Here is a 16,124-nt window from a genome sequence, read left to right on the forward strand (position 1 = left end):
ACCGTACTTTCGATACCCCTGAACACAGAGGAACCATGGGTAAAAGCAATGTGCTTTCGTGGTACCGAAGTTCTGATACCGAGCCCAACTGGGTTTGGGGACTTCGGCAACTAGTAACTTGCCCCCATTGATCAAACCACTTTGGAGAACTGCTACCACCGTAAATGCTTGGGGAGGAGGGCCCCCGAGAACACTTCCATTCCCCCAGCCTCCAGCTAGTGTCGCGAGATCTGCTTTTGCACCCATGCCGCGGAAGAATCCACTTTCACCCCACTCTCCTTCGACCCAGCCAAGAGTCCGTGCCAAGACATCCACCGCCGCCCAGAAGCACAAAGACGGTCAAAAACAGACATCGAAGCCGCCCCTGGCCCAGGGAAACCTGCCTCTGGCCTGGACACTTTCCTTTACTCCGCAGGAACTGCCGAGCCTCGTGGGAAAAGGACTCGAAGAGCTGTGTCCTGTTTTTGTTTCTCCTCGAAATATGACTGTAAGGACTCCACAGCCGAGCCAAACATAATTGTTGGCGAAACTGGCTCATCCAAATACATCACCATCCACCAATATTTTACCCACAGCCAGGATAGTACAGCGGGACAGACGCAGCACAAAATCAGCTATAGCACGGATTTCATCGAGAAACTCTGAAACCGGCTTCCCCGCTTCCATGGTCTTATTCAGCTCCTGCAGAAAATGTATATGATACAGTGCATTCGAGAAGTATGCAGACGCCTCCCCTTTTTGCTCTCTTACAGCATTATTATAAAATGGGTAAATAAATAATAATAATCTAAATCTACATATAATACCCAATAATGACAAAGCAAAAACAGGTTAAGACATTTTAGCACATTTCAATTAAAAAAAACAACCTTATTTACATAAGTATTCAGACCCTCTGCTATGAGACTCGAAATTCAGCTCAGGTACATCCTGTTTCCATTTATCATCCTTGAGATGTTTCTACAACTTGATTGTAGTCCACCTGTGGTAAAATTGTATTGATTGGACATGATTTGGAAACGCACACAACTGTCTACATATGGTCTCAGAGTTGACAGTGCATGTCAGAGCATAAATTAAGCCATGACGATTAAGGAACTGTCAGTAGAGGTCTGAAACAGGATTGTGTGGAGGCACAGATATGGGGAAGGGTACCAAAAACGTTCTGCTGCATTGAAGGTCATCAAGAACACAGTGGCCTCCATCATTCTTAAATGGAAGAAATTTGGAACTACCAAGACTCTTCCTAGAGCTGGCCGCCCGGCCAAACTGAGCAATCGGAGGAGAAGGGCCTTGGTTAGAGAGGTGACCAAGAATCCAATGGTCACTCTGACAGAGCTCCAGAGTTCCTCTGTGGAGATGGGAGAACCTTCCAGAAAGACAACCATCTCTGGAGCAATCCACTAATCAGGCCTTTATGGTAGAGTGGTCAGACGGAAGCCGCCACTCAGTAAAAGGCACCTAAAGGACTCTCAGACCATGAGAAACAAGATTCTCTAGTCTGATGAAACCAAGATTGAACTCTTTACTCTTTGGCCTGACTGCCAAGCATCATGTCTGGAGCAAACCTAACACAAACATTACCGTGAACCATGGTGGTGGCAGCATCATGCTTTGGGGATGTTTTTCAGCGGCAGGGACTAGGAGACTAGTCAGGATCGAGGTAAAGATGAACAGAGCAAAGTACAGAGATCCTTGATGAAAACCTGATTTAGAGTGCTCAGGACCTCAGACTGGGGTGAAGGTTCACCTTCCATCAGGACAACGACCCTAAGCACACAGCCAAGACAGTGCAGGAGTGGCTTCAGGACAAGTCTCTGAATGTCCTTGAGTGGCCCAGCAAGAGTCCGGACTTGAACCTGATCGAACATCTCTGGAGAGACTTGCAAATAGCTGTGCAGCGACACTCCCCATCCAACCTGACAGAGCTTGAGTGGATCTGCAGAAATGAATGGGAGAAACTCCCTAAATACAGGTGTGCCAAGCTTGTAGCGTCATACCCAATAAGACTCAAGGCTCTAATCGCTGCCAAATGTGCTTCAACAAAGTACTGAGTAAAGGGTCTGGATACTTATTTAAACATGATATTTCAGTTATTTATTTTTAATACATTTGCAAAAATGTAATTATGGGGTATTGTGTGTAGATTGATGAGGGAAAAAAACGATTTAATACATTTTAGAAAAAGGCCGTAACGTAACAAAATGGAAAAAGGCAAGTGGTCTGAATACTTCCCGAATGCACTGTAAATCTGCAGCATTGTGACCATATTCAATGACTAGGCCGCCACACCCTTAGCCTGGTACACTTTTTGTCCAGCTAATCCGCTGAGAACTGGCATTGTTTATTTGGAAGCACCGTGCTAGGATTAGCCCCATTGTTAGCCCCAGAGGCTAAGAACACTACATGACCAAAAGTATGTGGACAACTTCTCGTCGAACATCTCATTCCAAAATGATGGCCATTAATATGAAGTTCGTCCCCCCTTTGCTGCTATAACAGCCTCCACTCTTCTGGGAAAGCTTTCCACTGGATGCGGGGACTTGCTTCCATTCAGCCACAAGAGCATTAGTGAGGTCGGGCACGGATGTTGGGCGATTAGGCCTGGCTCGCAGTCGGCGTTCAAATTTATCCCAAAGGTGTTCGATGGGGTTCAGGTCAGGGCTCTGTGCAGGCCAGTCAAGTTCTTCCACACCGATCTCAACAAACCATTTCTGTATGAATTTCACTTTGTGCAAGGGGGCATTGTCATGCTGAAACAGGAAAGGGCCTTCCCCAAACTGTTGCCACAAAGTTGGAAGCACAGAATTGTCTAGAATGTCATTGTATGCTGTAGCGTTAAGATTTCCCTTCACTGGAACTAAGGGGCCTAGCCCAAACCATGAAAAACAACCCCAGATCATTATTCCTCCTCCACCTAACTGTACAGTTGGCACTATGCATTGGGACAGGTAGCGTTCTCCTGGCATCCACCAAACCCAGATTTGGCCATCGGACTGCCAGATGGTGAAGTGTGATTCATCAGTCCAGTGAATGCATTTCCACTGCTCCAGAGTCCAATGGTGGCGAACTTTACACCACTCCAGCCGACACTTGGCATTGCGCATGGTGATCTTAGGCTTCTGTGCAGCTGCTCGGCCATGGAAACCCATTTCATTCAAGCTCCCGACGAACAGTTCTTGTGCTGACGTTGCTTCCAGAGGCCATTTGGAACTCGGTAGTGAGTGTTGCAACCGAGGACAGACACTTTTTACGCACTACCACTTTACGGCTGAGCCGTTCTTGCTCCTAGACATTTCCACTTCACAGTAACAGCACTTACAGTTGACTGTGGCAGCTCTAGTAGGGCAGTAATGTGACAAACTGACTTGTTGTAACAGTGGCATCCTATGACGGTGGCCACGTTTAAAGTCACTGAGCTCTTCAGTAAGGCCATTCTACTGCCAATGCTTGTCTATGGAGATTGCATGGCTATGTGCTTGATTGTATATACCGGTCAGCAACGGGTGTGGCTGAAATGGCCGAATCCACTAATTTGAAGGGTTTCCACATGCACTATATATACAAAAGTAACTCGCCAGCTTTCCATCCATCAGCACTGTGCAAACAAGCCCAGCTTTCTCCATATCCTCTACATTCATGATCCAGCCTGGTTGAATGAGGGGAATCCCAGGTCGCCTTTAGCTCATCGGTGAAATCTTTAAATAGAGGTAAGCAACGCTTCACTGCTGCAGAGACAGGAGGTAAATACCTTCCCCTAAACTTGGAGCAACTCTGCTGTGGTGGAGAAGATGGCCAATCCACCCACAGGTGATCTACCACCCTATGACACAGCTCCATCAAAAGGCACATATACCACCAATGGTTCACTCTCCCACACAGAATCCAAAGCCGGGGCTTTAGGCTGCTCCGGACTGATGACATCCGATTCACACTCAAACTCTGAAAAGCCAACAAGGGATTGTATATCATCTGGACTCTGAACACTGCCAGAGAAACCAGAATGAGCCTCACTCGGCTGGGTTGACAAATTTGACCACCACTGCTGCTCTTTTCCAGCCTCAGACAACCCCATTCCTGGGGTCGCTTCACCGGAAGACCCTTCGCCAGCAGCCCCAATCTTTCTCACAAAGTCAGCCCAACGCCCAATGGAAGTTGAACCAAGCCGGAGAAAATGTCCCACAAACTTGTCTGAGCCAAAGCGTGTTTCCACCCCAGGCAACAGGACAGAACTCATGAGTATCTTTAATTTTCATTGTGAAACCACATGCCCTAGGACACGATCGGTGGTTCAAACTCAACTGATTAGACTTTTTGAACTTACTCTTACCACTGGTCATCTTATTCAAGCAAGGAAGCATAAGCTACACAAGCAGAGCAGAAAGTAGTGGGGTTTTAGCAAACGCAAAAACCAATGCCAAGACCCAAAACTCGCAACATCTACAGGGACGAGTACTGTCTCCCCACGGAGCCGAATCTCGTAGTCTTTGTTTGCTTGAAAAGTTAGTAAATTGCGTGACACGTTCCCCGGTATTCCACGAACCCCAGTATTATAGCCAGGAAGGCGGGGCTTCCAATGGCGGGCTTGGCATTTATCTATTGGCCCGTTGGGCATGATTTCAGTTTTCAGTGAATATGATTGGTTGTTGACTCCCCATGGTATGTTATACAGAGTGACCGACAAAAGGAACAGAGTTATCACTAAGTCACAATAAACAAAGCACTTCTCCAAGTTTTTATCTCAGTCAGTTTTCCATGGCCTCCCACCTTTTCCCCTGGCGTGACCGATATTCTCCAGATGCAGTGCATGTAGGCTGAGTATCCATTGGGGAAGCCAGGAGAGGAGAAGTTCCCACTGCTTTCCTGCAGACTGTCTCCACATCCTATCAACAAAGAAAGAGAGAGACACATTAACATGAGGACCACATCAACCAGTGGAGAATCTAGCAATTAGTTTCTGTCTGATAAGGGCTAAAATACTGATTTGAGAAACAGAAATGAAGTAGCCAAGTCCCACTAAAGGCAGACTGTAGAAGACAGCAGTTTGATGCTACAACTATAATCGTGAATCTTAAGAGGAGGGCAACTCTTTCATTTTCAAAATATCATCTGCTGATGATGATGATTATCAACCTCTTCCAGTTGATGAGAAGCAATAGAAGACCGTATGTGCATTGTCTCAAAATAAATCTGGCCTACTGTAAATAACCAAATCCTCTAGGAGACCTAATACATTATGAACATGGTGGTAGTTCAATCCTCCCCCTGGCCAACTGGCTAAACCCACTGTGCTACAGGGGATAATTTCAACCATCATGCATGCACAGTGCTCTAGGGGAACTTCTTACTGAGTTTTTCTTACTCAGCGGGAGTAAGAAAAACATCTCCCACAACTGGTTACGTTCATTGGCTCCCTCCCTCCAGGCCATAAAGCGTCAAATAACGCTTGGCAGAGGTCTGCTAATGCTAAACCATTAACAATCACTCTGAGGGGATGACAAATGCTCCCAGGAATGCTGCGCTCGTACAATCTGTTTTCCATGAAAACTGAGAGAGAGACTCCTTCCTAGCTGCATCCCCTGTGCGCCACATCATCCACTATCCCCTGTTCCACTGAGAGAGAGTTTATCACTGTGAAGAACACATAACACACCCACTCAAACAGCCCCACCTCTCTAAACCCTCTATGGCGAAGAAAGATGATTCCCCCCACTAAAACCACATTCAGTGGTCCAGTTCTGGCCAGCAGTATACTGTTTATTCATTGAGCTTTAATGTGGTTCTGACAAACCCAGTTTTCCCTGTCTGACCCACAATTAACGCTCTGACATCACTTTTATTTTATAAATGACTATTTTAAACTTGTCGGTTTATGCTATAAAATCGACCTTGCGCCTGTAGTCGTTGTCCCTTCAGCCTTAACCTTATTAAACCTCTAAGTCTTTCTAAAGACCAACATAACTACTGGTAAAGTGTCAGGGCAGGATGTTTTCCTTTAGAACACATATGTTCAGTTTTCATTGAACATATCTTGATCTCTGGACCCTAAGAATAGAGTATGTTGATTCCCAGCCATCATTCTAGTCATTGTTCTCTTGAGACCAGCCTTTCTTTTGAGTCTATCTGGGAAAGAGTGATGACACTTCCTGTCCTAGGGCACTGTTTACACTCCTTCCCCTAGCCAGGGAGTCACGGCAACTGTAGCCAGGGAACCACGTCACATCAATGGTAGATGCGCAACTATTTCCACACGTAAACTACATCTAGGAAAACAAGGAGCGTTTGAGTATTCACGCTGTGATATTGAGAGACACGAAAAAGTAGAATAACATTTCTCACTCCCAGAGGTAAGCAAAAGCAACAAAGCACTATATAATGTCCATTGTGCATTATTATCAGACCTATTATTTAATATCTACCTTATGCTATGTACAAACTACAGTGGCAAGAAAAAGTATGTGAACACTTTGGAATGATCTGGATTTCTGCATAAATTGGTCATAGAGGAAGATCAGATCAAATTTTAAGTCACAACAATAGACAAACACAGTCTGTTTAAACTAATAACACACAAACAATGATACGTTTTCATGTCTTTATTGAACACACCGTGTAAACATTCCCAGTGCAGGGTGGAAAAAGTATGTGAACCCTTGGATTTAATAACTGGTTGACCCTCCTTTGGCAGCAATAAACTCAACCAAATGTTTTTTGTAGTTTGGAATCAGACCTGCACAACGGTCAGAAAGAATTTTGGACCATTCCTCTTTCCACAAAACTGTTTCAGTTCAGCAATATTCTTGGGATGTCTGGTGTGAACCCCTCTCGAGGTCATGCCATAGCATCTCAAAATTGGGTTGAGGTCAGGACTGGGCCACTCCAGAAGGCGTATTATTTTCTGTTGTTGATTTACTTCTGTGTTTTGGGTCATTGTCCTGTTGCATCACCCAACTTCTGTTGAGCTTCAATTGGCAGACAGATAGCCTTACATTCTCCTCCAAAATGTCTTGATAAACTTGGGAATTCGTTTTTCCGTCTATGAGAGCACGCTGTCCATGTCCTGAAGCAGCCCCAAACCATGATGCTCCCTCCACCATACTTTACAGTTGGGATAAGTATTTGATGTTGTGTGCCTTTTTTTTCTCCACACATAGTGTTGTGTGTTCCTTCCAAACAACAACTCAATTGTAGTTTCATCTGTCCACAGAATATTTTGGAAAATCTACTGGAAAATCCAGCTGCACTTCTGCAAACTTCAGACGTGCAGCAATGTTCTTTTTGGACAGCAATGGCTTCTTCTGTGGTGTCCTCCCATGAACACCATTCTTGTTTAGTGTTTAATGTATCGTAGACTCGTCAACAGAGATGTTAACATGCTCCTTATATTTCTGTTAGTCTTTAGCTCACACTCTAGGATCCTTCTTTACCACATTGAGCATTCTGTGCTGTGCTCTTGCAGTCATCTTCCCCTTACAACCACTCCTAGGGAGAGTAGCAACAGTGCTGAACTTTCTCCATTTATAGACAATTTGTCTTACCGTGGACTGATGAACATCAAGGCTTTTAGAGATACTTTTGTAACCCTATCCAGCTTTATGCAAGTCAACTATTCTTAATCTTAGGTCTCCTGGGTTCTCTTCTGTTCAAGGCATGTTTCACATCAGTCAATGCTTCTTGTGAATAGCAAACTCAAATTGTTTGAGTGTTTTTATCGGGCTAGACAGTTCTAACCAACATTTCCAATCTCGTCTCATTGATTAAACTCCAGGTTAGCTGACTCCTGACTCCAATTAGCTTTTGGAGAAGTCATTAGCCTAGGGGTTTCACATACTTTTTCCAACCTATACTGTGAATGTTTAAATGATCTATTCAATACAATAATGTGTGTATTATTAGTTTAAGCAGACTGTGTTTGTCTATTGTTGTGACTTAGATGAAGATCAGATAACATTTTATGACCAATTTATGCAGAAATTCAGGTAACACATACTTTTTCTTGCCACTGTATACACCAAAATGTGTTTGAATATTGTTTGCAATAATTGTGCTGTTCTTACTGGAACACTTGTAGAGTTTGCGTGCCTGTGTGATATCCCCTTTGCTTAGCCTTGTCCTCTGGCCAATCGGCGGTCTCACTGCATTGACATCATAGCGTGGCAGGATGGTGTCCAAGAAGATTCCTCTGCATTTCAGGAGAAGAGACCGCTGTTAGATCAAAACACTGCATAACCGAGAAGGCACTTGCACATACACACTTTCTCAGAAAAGACACCACTCAGAGGGCAGTGGTGAACCCTAAAGATCCATCAGCCAGCGGCTGAACTGCTGACACTAACACTGACAATAGGCATTATTCAGTGATATACTGAGGATGCTGACACTTATGGAAGCATCAGGCCACAGCTTTACGTGTGTGAGTCTGGCAGCCTGCAGCCAATAGGGCCTGAGCTAAGGAGTGAGATATAAACTGTATGCTCCCCATACAGTATAAAACACAGTTGTTGTTTTTTATTGATATGGTGCCAAAACACCACAAAACATGCACTGGAACATTATGCCAGTTAAGAGAGTGGACCGAGTGTGATCCCAACAATGTGGTCTCAGGGCAATTTGTATTATTCTGTACATAAATCTGTGACACTCCTTTTAGTATGATATGATACGTTAGGTTACATTATAAATGGAATAACATACAATAACATACGTACTAGAGGATGTGTAGTATCATACGTCTTACTCTGTGGTAATATCATACAAATTGGATGATGTACCTTCTCATACATCTTGGTTGACGTATAATATTGCACATCTTTATTGGAGACCAGGTTGCTTGTTGTGTCGTAACAACAAAGGAGAATTATGGCGGCACCCATTCAGTCTTTCTCATCAGTGAACTCAGCACAGAGAAGTGGAGCCACACCCATCAGCGGACCCATGACCCTTATCAACACTGTCAAAAACAATGACTTAACTTCATATATTATTATATAAAAAACAACCAATGGACTGTTACTGGTCAGTGGTCCCCTCCAAGGCTGTAGGTATGTCCTCCTCAGAGAGAGGAGGTAGTTCAAACAGGTCTGGGATCAAAACTGACCTCGTCATGTGTGCTGTGCAGATGGAAGAAAAACACTATCCAATTCCAATACTAAAAACCAAACGCCCTCCTCTGACAACTCTATAGGAAAATATAAAACTTGATTGGTTTGTTGTATGGACAACAGCAATATTTAGCATAAGGATTAAAAGTCCAAAAGAACAAGAACAATTAGAAAGATGGATAAAAATCACATCATGGTGGCTTGCCTTTGGCTTGAAAAAATCAGACCTTTTCACACCACTTTCTCACTTGACACTTTGCTAGTTTATCATCTCCTTTTCTCTCTCTGCAATGGTGAGGAAAGCCTGGTTCCTGGCTGTTCCCATGGTGACATACCCATCAACGCCAGGCATGTGCAAACAGAGCAGCCTGAGCTAACAGTTTAAGCTGTCTGTCTGTCTGTCTGTCTGTCTGTCTGTCTGTCTGTCTGTCTGTCTGTCTGTCTGTCTGTCTGTCTGTCTGTCTGTCTGTCTGTCTGTCTGTCTGTCTGTCTGTCTGTCTGTCTGTCTGTCTGTCTGTCTGTCTGTCTGTCTGTCTGTCTGTCTGTCTGCCTGCCTGCCTGCCTGCCTGCCTGCCTGCCTGCCTGCCTGCCTGCCTGCCTGCCTGCCTGCCTGCCTGCCTGCCTGCCTGCCTGCCTGCCTGCCTGCCTGCCTGCCTGCCTGCCTGCCTGCCTGCCTGCCTGCCTGCCTGTCTGTCTGTCTGTCTGCCTGTCTGTCTGCCTGTCTGTCTGTCTGCCTGTCTGTCTGCCTGCCTGCCTACAGGAGCCCGTAAGCTGGCTGTCGGTGAACAACGCCACTCCAGCCAGTGTCAGAGCAGACAAAGGGCATACTGGCAGGTCTTTGAGTTGGCTCTGCTTTATGCACCAGGCCTGAAAAATGTCCCCAGCGCAGAGGGGCGGATAAAGCCCAGGGTTGGGTAACATGCCCCAGACAAAAAGCATGGGGAGCTGCCTTACTTGTCCCCAGGAGACACTTCAAAACATGAGGGCTCCCCATGAAATCTTGCCAACAACAATCTCAGCAAAGGCCCTGGCTTCCCACGGTGATTTACAGTAAAAACGCTGTGCAAACACACAGGCTAATAATGGGGAAACAAAGTTAGACATTGGGACAGGTACATCAGCATCAAAGGAGGTTGGTAACACCTTAATTGGGGAAGACGTGCTCGTGGTAATGGCTGCAGCGGAATGAGTGGAATGGTATCAAACACATGGTTTCTATGTGTTTGATGACAATCTATTTGCTCCGTTCCAGCCATTATTATGAGTAGTCCTGCCCTCAGAAGCCTCCACTGATCAGCATGCAGGGGAAGTGTAAACTGTAAATTGAGAAAACCTAACAGGAGCCCCTTGTCTCCTAATAAGGTGCTCTGAAAACACACTGACCACGCTCTCAATACATTACTTTTTCATCTCTAAACAGTAAAATAATTAAATAAGGCTGGCTATATTCAGGGAAAATAGGACATGCTCAGAGAGGTTGAATGACAATAGAGCAGAAAGCATCAACAATCACAAACCTACTTCATTGTCATCCCCTGGCAAGCACATTGCCTGTACAGTTAGAAAAATAAAGGGCTAGACAGCTCATTCTGTGCAGTGGCCTGAAAGGGTGTTTGTATCCAATCTCAGCCTGCTTGTAGAGAAAGAATCTCTCCCGGTTTCCCAGAATCCAGTTGCCACGAGCACATGGCAGGTTATTTGGGACAGACTGCAATAGGAGGTAGAGGAAAGGGCCAGCCTCGGTGAAAAAAAGGGAAGAAAATTTTGAACAAAAGGAGAGCCAACAGCTGGTTCTCATACCAGAGAGCTATGTAGTAATGATTACAGTCTGGTCTGGCCACCCTCTCCTCCAGCTCTCACTCGCCTTGCATGTGCCCAGGCTCACATTACATTCACACTGGGAAGCTGGGGCATGCCAAACCCCTTCCTGCAATTGGGAAAGAGGCATTGAATTGGAACAACAATCACTGCTGCCGATGTCTGTAGCGCTAGACAATTTCACATTTTGTTTATGTAAAAGATCTTTCGAAAGAAAGTCCGCGGCGAGTTGCACAGCGGGTACCAAAAATCTATCACACACATGGCTGAGGGAGGGAACCGCATGTTACCGGTATGTTAAACTCAGTGCCAGGGTATCCCCCCCATTGTCATGCAATCCACTATAGACTGCATACTTCCTGACAAGGATGTCATGCAACCTTTATGCTGGGCCTGTATGACTTATGTAATGACACCAAATTTACAGCTCAATCTCCAACTCAGTCCCAAGTGGACCTTTTTGGCTTTGCTTTGATCCTACGGAAACAGACAGAAACAGTGCCAAACTGCAGCCTAAAAAGCAAGGAGATGGGTAAAACCCAAATAAGCATGCAGTCGTCATAGAAGTTGAGCTGGTCCAAATCTCAAACAGCCACTATGACGCCACTGTCTCTGTCTGTGACTAACAGGTCAGCATCTGGAGAGATTTCCAGATGCATCCGACAGGGAGTCTGGGAGAAATAAAGAGGTCAGCTGGCACAGAGGGATGCACTGGCACAGTGGAGTATCAAAAACCATGACACATGCACTGCTCTCCTTTTCAAGCATACTTCAAGGACAAGAAGCAATTTTGTGAAATATGAATTTTAAATCGCAGCAGCATGTACTACAACAGCACTTAAAGAGTTTGGTTTGAGGGGATAGCGGTTTTCCTGCTGTTTAGTATTACATTGATTCTACTGAGAAAAAAAATCTTAGAGGGCAAAGTGTGACAAAAATAGAATCTTAACAGATTCTATCTCCGTGGCCATGAAAAAAAAGCTGTGGGATATTTTACACTCCTTTTGTCCTTTATAAAAGCTGCACAAACCATCTATGACGCCTTGATCACAAAGGACACAATAGATCAATCATATCAACAATTTATTGAAATATCTATAGCTTGCAGTCAGAACGCACCTGGAAAGAGGATCAGTTTGATTCTGTACTCTCAGAGATTTGACTTGTCAAGTCAATGTCGGGGAAATGACATTGAATGGTCTCCTTCTTTATGTGATCATTAGTGGTTGACCTAAATCATGCTAGCAAGTAGACCTGACTTTTTTTTTTTACACCAGGGAGCCATGAAGCTAGCCAGCAGACACCACGGGAATAAAACCCTATAACCTCCTAAAGAAGCCTGGTATGTGGGATCATGTTGCTAACGACGATCAAAGCCACTTCAAAGGGGCTCTATGTGGCATAATGAGGCAGTTCACACTATGAGAGGAGAACTTTTACAAGGAGCTTCACAGAGGTATGAGTGTGCCATGTAGCCTGATGTGCTGCAGCAGGGCCACTGGCGCTAGCGGGTCTACCTGAACCTGGGGTTGGATGTGAAGGTTTACTGGGCTGCTGCTACACACTCAGGTAGCTTGAGCCAACCAGGGGAGGGATAATTGGAACAACCTGTGGCTGTGGGTAAAAGCTGGCTCATCAAAAGGTAGACACAATCAAACCTTATGGGTACTTCCACGGAAACGGAATTGCACTGAGACTCAGATTTTTCCACTTAAAATGTACGCCGAACAAAAACCATTGATTTCAAAGTTTAACAAACCATATAACTCTATGCACACAACTTTTTTACACTGACATTTTTACAAACAAAAAAAACATTTCCTGGGTGAACTTTGCAGATGCAATTATTTTAATGAGCTCTGCCCCGAAACAAGACCAAATTTGGTTAGTCCAGACTGTACCAAATCTGAACCAATCATAGACATCTACATTTCACAAGTTTGGACATTAAAGTACAGCACAGTAGCCCTCAGTAGAGTAGAGGTCAGTACAGTACATTTATAGTGTACTCAACTCTAGTATGTACTGTATTTTTGGGAAATTCCTTTACCGATTTGCTAACAGAATTGAGTTTTAATCACTTAATAATTCCTAAACAAAATTGATATCAGTAAAAATACTATAACTAATTGATAGGTCTACCTTTACATGTTACTTCTGTGAACTTTCATTATCCTCCCTCCTAATGAGGGAGCGAAATGTAAAAATATATTTTGGTAACAGGTTTTTGGTAACAGAATGTTTATGCACAAGGCAGTTTCTTATGCTGTGCATACACTACATGACTTCTAAAATCGTAACAATTTGAACATGCTCAGATCTTATCATTCCATCCACATTACGATGATTGGTCCTGCCCTGCGTTTCTCGGTTTTCGTAGGAAAAAAATTCCGACATGCAAATAGTGAGCTGCTTTGTTAGTGTGCACATTATTATGTGCAGAAACATTAAAACACGGGACAGAGGCGCAGAATACTTATTATGAAAATCTGAATAATATTTTGGGTTTCTGTCATGGTAGGACATAGACGTAATATTGGTGGATTTCGTTTTGCATGGCCCGGTGCCCGGTTGTGTGGGTATTTCACTTAAGCACCTATGGAATGTTCTAAAATATTCAAACGCCACTCAACTGAAGCACCGGGCCACTTAAAACAAACTCGCCCTCACATGCTGAATACTCATTGGCTATTTCGTCCCAGCACTGCTACTACAAGATGATCGACCAGAATTTCAGACATGTCCAGAAATTCTCGGGACATCTGACAGGGGTATGTAACAGCCATCAATGGTGCGGCCTTGATCCGCGGGAACTATGCCAGTCCCGACCTACTGATCCTAGCCCAAATTCATAGGATTTCACCCCAATCATCAAAATTCATCTGGGACGTCCAAAACATGGCATGGAAAAATCGTGTAGTGTATGCCTGGCATTACATTTAGATGGCTGAACCATTTCTCCTAAACTAAATATGTGTTGATATTAGTTGGTAGGCGTCTTTATTTCAACATTAGTATTTAAGACTGTTTCTGGTAGATGTTTTCTAAGACCCCTTTTCCATCTGTTTGACCAGAAATCAAAGCCTTCACTTAATTCAACATTTTAGGATGGAAAATGGTTGAAAAATGGATATATGTCTTAATTTCTCAAAAATATAGACTCTTAGCTTTCATTTGACACCCAATTTGACATGCTCCTATGAACTTCACATATTGGTGCTCATGGATCCTTTTACATGGAAAAATCCTTATCCAACAAATACCCCCCTTAATACATGGCTGCCACTGGACAGCATCCCCACTGAGAGACGCAGCTACCTGAAAGACTGGAAGCAATCAATATGATATATGCCTAACCCCTTAATAGAAAACAGATAGGCATTGTATTACATGCGGTTGGTAAAGCATGCTGCAGTTTGTGTGCATTGATTTTTGTAGGTGCCCTTCTACTACTAGACTACAGATGGACTGGGTAAGGGGGACTGTACAAGATCAAAAAGTTGGTGCTGTCTAGGAAAACGTATAAAACATTCACCAGGATTGAAAGCGAAAGCTCTGTTATCCTGCTCTTTCTGGGCCCCAAAAAGCTAAATGGGACAGATGTGTCAACTCTAATGACACGTTACTCCAGGCATCCTGGTGGATTACACTTTTTTACCCTCAGAAATCTCATTACAAGGACAAGCAATATAATCCTTTCTGCATCTCACATAAACCACGTCAGTTCACCCCCTGAGCATTTCCACTGCACGCTCAAATGTAAGCGGTGACCATTGAGAGAGTTAAAAGATCCAAGCCAAAATAAATTTGCGGAAGAGAGAGAAAGAGTAGAGACTCCCAAAAAGTATTATATTCTGCAGATGTTCTTCCTTTAAGCCAAGGCACTGACACGTTCATGAGGTCCATCACTGAGATGTGTCTTTGTCCTGCTTCCCTGTACTTTAAATTCATCAGACCAACCATCATACAGGCTAAGTAACAGTGACAAATCAGCAGTATATTTGTCCCCCAGGCTATGAATGTCAGCAGATCATTAACTGAATAGTATCTAAGCTTCAATTTGCACCACCTTTCCTAACTCTTGAAGTTAGCCCCTGGCTCTAAAATTAAACAAAATAATGGAGAAAAAAAAGAGACATTGACACATTGTAGAACTATGAAGTGACTCACATGGAAAAGACCTGAAGTGAGACATGAGAGCAAAAGTGACAGTCTGGGAAACTGCTCTCTGGCCTAAACTGTAACTGATTTCCATGATGTCTGTTCTGTTCTGCTGTGTATGAAGTGGAACTTGGCCGATCTCCTACCTTGAGAATGTATTCCTGGCATAGTGCATGATGCTGTCAAAGTCATACACTTCCCCCAGAGAGTCCACCTCCCCTGGCTCCATCTTCAAGAAGTTATACTCCTGTCCTGTGAATGGAAGCAAGAAAACAGATACTGAAACATGCAACCCACCACTACCTCAAATACTGTACCATAATACTAAATAGCAAAAGTGAGAGGCTATCTCCTAGAAAGGGAAAGATGAGTGGGCTGTTCCATACACAGCAGTCTACAAAGCAGTCTTACCTGGCTGGATGTTGTCCCTGATGATGCTGACGTGTTCGTCTCTGTCGGGCCGGGTGTGCTCGTGCCAGAAACCAATCACGTGGCCCAGCTCATGCACCACTATTCCAAACTTGTCACAGTTCTTTCCTATGGAGATGGCCTGGGGACCGCCACCCCTGCGGCCCACATAGGAACAGCACCTGCAGGGTCCAACACACAGAACAAAGATCAGGGACAGGTCAACAGGCAGGGTAACAAGCTAGTTCAAAGACTGTGGTAACTGGCTACATATTAGACTAAACTAAGTCACTTTTAACTTGGCAGACAAAGATGAGAGCATTAGCTCAAGATTGGCCATCGTGCTTACCAAAGTAATATGTAAACGCTACATTTCTGTGTACATCTCAATCATGTAACAAGAACTTGGTGAACTTCATGTTACACTGGATATATAGAACTTTACTTCCACAAACATGAAAGTGTAAACCAGAAGGAGTGAATAAATAACGAATAAGCCAAGTGAAGTAGTCTATGGAAGGAATCCCTGTTCCTGGAGAGACGCAGGGTCTGACCAAAACAGTTTGTGGTTCAACTCACATCTCTAATGCATATATACAGTATTAGGAACAGCATTCTTAACAGCCTTTCTAGCAC

The 16,124-nt window shown here is 44.1% G+C and overlaps 1 protein-coding gene across 1 annotated transcript in view; it reads right to left on the reverse strand.

The window, feature by feature from the left end:
- LOC129853553 (bone morphogenetic protein 1-like) overlaps positions 1 to 16,124 on the reverse strand; it is a 59,717-nt gene that overhangs the window by 13,785 nt on the left and 29,808 nt on the right. Inside the window, exons 5-8 of the mRNA XM_055919707.1 lie at positions 15,492 to 15,670; positions 15,227 to 15,332; positions 8,058 to 8,182; positions 4,768 to 4,883 (exon numbers count right to left, since the gene is read on the reverse strand). Of these exons, the coding sequence (XP_055775682.1) occupies positions 4,768 to 4,883; positions 8,058 to 8,182; positions 15,227 to 15,332; positions 15,492 to 15,670 (526 nt within the window). The remainder of the gene's footprint in view (positions 1 to 4,767; positions 4,884 to 8,057; positions 8,183 to 15,226; positions 15,333 to 15,491; positions 15,671 to 16,124) is intronic.

Source organism: Salvelinus fontinalis, chromosome 4, assembly GCF_029448725.1.
Source record: "Salvelinus fontinalis isolate EN_2023a chromosome 4, ASM2944872v1, whole genome shotgun sequence".
In the NCBI taxonomy this organism is placed as follows: Eukaryota; Metazoa; Chordata; class Actinopteri; order Salmoniformes; family Salmonidae; genus Salvelinus; species Salvelinus fontinalis.